This window comes from Aureococcus anophagefferens (genome assembly GCF_000186865.1).
Source record: "Aureococcus anophagefferens unplaced genomic scaffold AURANscaffold_65, whole genome shotgun sequence".
NCBI classification, from domain to species: domain Eukaryota; class Pelagophyceae; order Pelagomonadales; family Pelagomonadaceae; genus Aureococcus; species Aureococcus anophagefferens.
The window spans coordinates 110,654-112,599 of NW_008705617.1; the positions used below are offsets into that span (position 1 = coordinate 110,654).

Genomic DNA, 1,946 nt, shown 5'->3' on the forward strand with positions numbered 1-1,946 from the left:
GGCCCCGCGCGCGACGGGCAACAGGCCGAGCGTATCGGCGATGTACGCGACGTCGCCCCTCTCCACCTACCGTCGATCCTCCGGAGCTCGGCCGCGCCGGCGACGCCCCGGCGGGCGGACGGCGCCGCTCCCCGCCGCGCCGCGCCCGCCGCCGCGCGCGCGACGCGGAATTCAAATCTTCGACCCGACCGGTCGTATCGGACCGTTTCGACGCGGACGTTCGAGCGCCGACGACTCGTCCGGAAACGAGCCGGATCGGCTTCGATTCGGCCGAGCTCGAGCGTTCCGAAGCGCGGTCGGGACCGCCCCGACCGGCGGTCGAACGCCGCGCGGGGCGCGACGTCGGCGACGACGAGGATGCCCATCTTCGCGAGGAAGTGGAGGCTGAGGTCGTTGTAGGCGTCGCGGAGGATCGACTTCTGGATGAGGAGCACCGTGACGCCCGCCTTCTTGACCTTCTTGCAGAGCCTGCGCGCGGGGCCGCCGTCGCGCCGGCGCGCGCGGCCGGCCGCGGCGCGCCGGCGCGGCGCCCGAGGACGTGCTTCCGCTCCTCGCGGAGGAGGCGGTCCATGGCCGCGTAGTCCGAGACGACGACGCTGTTCTCCATGTCCGTCTTGGGCGCCGAGAGGCAGAACTGGATGAGGCCGATCTTCGCGTTCGCGACGCGCGTCGGCCTGGGCGGCGCGAGGGCGATTCGACGTCGCTTCGACGCGAGCGCTTCGCGCGCGCGCGCGCCGGAAACGGCATCCACGCGTCGAGACCGTTCCGAGAGATGATCGCTCGTCCAAAAATCGGCCGAAACGAGTGGACATGGGCCGAGAGGGGAGCCTTGTGACGTCGGGAATGTCGCCCTCTCGTGCCGCCCCGGCGTCGGCCCGCCCGCGGCCTTCTTCGCGCCCTGGGCGAAGACGATGCCGTCGACGAGCTCCGTGTCGTCGACGGTGCCGCCGACCTGCTTGACGATCTTGACGCGGTCGAGGTCGACGGTCGCGGCGGCCGCGGCGTCGACGACTCCGAGCACGGCGTCGACGGCGAGCGGCGCGAGCGCGTCCGAGTTCTGCGCGATGACCTTGGACGAGAGGCACGTCGCGACGGCGTCGACCTGCGCCGGGAACGACCGGTGGACCGGCCCCGTCCGGCGAAGCTTCGCGCCTCTCGAGCTCGGCCGCGTCGACGTCGTTTCGGCCGACGCTCGGACGGATCGCGTCCTCTCCGGCGCGTTCTTTTCGAGAGGTGAAAGACGCGCGTCGACGTCGTGCGAACGTCGCATGGTGAAGTCGCGCGGACGCTCGTCGTGTCCCGCCCGGGCGTCGGCGAGCGTCGCGCGGTCGCCGAGGTCCACGGGCTCGGCGACCTGCGCCGCGCGCGGGCTCGGCGCGCCGCCGTCGCGCCGGCGCGCGCGCGCGCGCGCGCGCGGACGCCGCCGGCGACGCGGCGGAGGATCGCGCCGCACTCGGCGTTCGCGCGGACGAACGCCTCGGCGATCGTCGTCGGGTGGAGGCCCTTGGCGAGGAGCTGGTGGCACGCGTCGAGGAGCGCGCCCGCGAGGACGCACACCTGGGCGGCGCGAGGGTGGGCGCGTCCCGGCGTCGGAGCCGCCCGCCTCGGCCGCGCGCCGCTCGATTCGGCTCGCGCCGGACGAGCGATCGTCCCGCGGGGCGCCCCGACGCGGGGCGACCTCGAACCACCCGCGCGCGGCCCCGGCGCGCGCGGACGTCGTCCCGTCGCCCGCTTCGACGTCCTGCGACTTGGAGAGCTCGACGAGCATCTTCGCCGTCGGGTGGCCCACCTCCATCGTCGACAGTATCGTCGCGCCGTCGTTCGTGATGAGCACCTCGCCGTCGCCCTTCTGGATCATCTTGTCCATGCCCCGGGGGCCCAGGGACGTGCGGATGGCGTCGGCGATGGCCTTCGCGGCCATGATGTTGCTGAGGCGCACGTCCTTC

General features: G+C 73.8%; 1 protein-coding gene across 1 annotated transcript in view; it reads right to left on the reverse strand.

The window, feature by feature from the left end:
• AURANDRAFT_70446 (hypothetical protein) overlaps nt 1-1,921 on the reverse strand; it is a gene marked incomplete at both ends in the record, with an annotated part of 4,923 nt that extends 3,002 nt beyond the window's left edge. The window contains 7 exons of the mRNA XM_009043727.1: nt 9-66; nt 342-468; nt 531-674; nt 837-1,102; nt 1,288-1,354; nt 1,454-1,557; nt 1,679-1,921. Coding sequence (XP_009041975.1) covers nt 9-66; nt 342-468; nt 531-674; nt 837-1,102; nt 1,288-1,354; nt 1,454-1,557; nt 1,679-1,921 — 1,009 coding nt within the window. The remainder of the gene's footprint in view (nt 1-8; nt 67-341; nt 469-530; nt 675-836; nt 1,103-1,287; nt 1,355-1,453; nt 1,558-1,678) is intronic.
• Between the last annotated feature and the right edge of the window lie 25 nt (nt 1,922-1,946).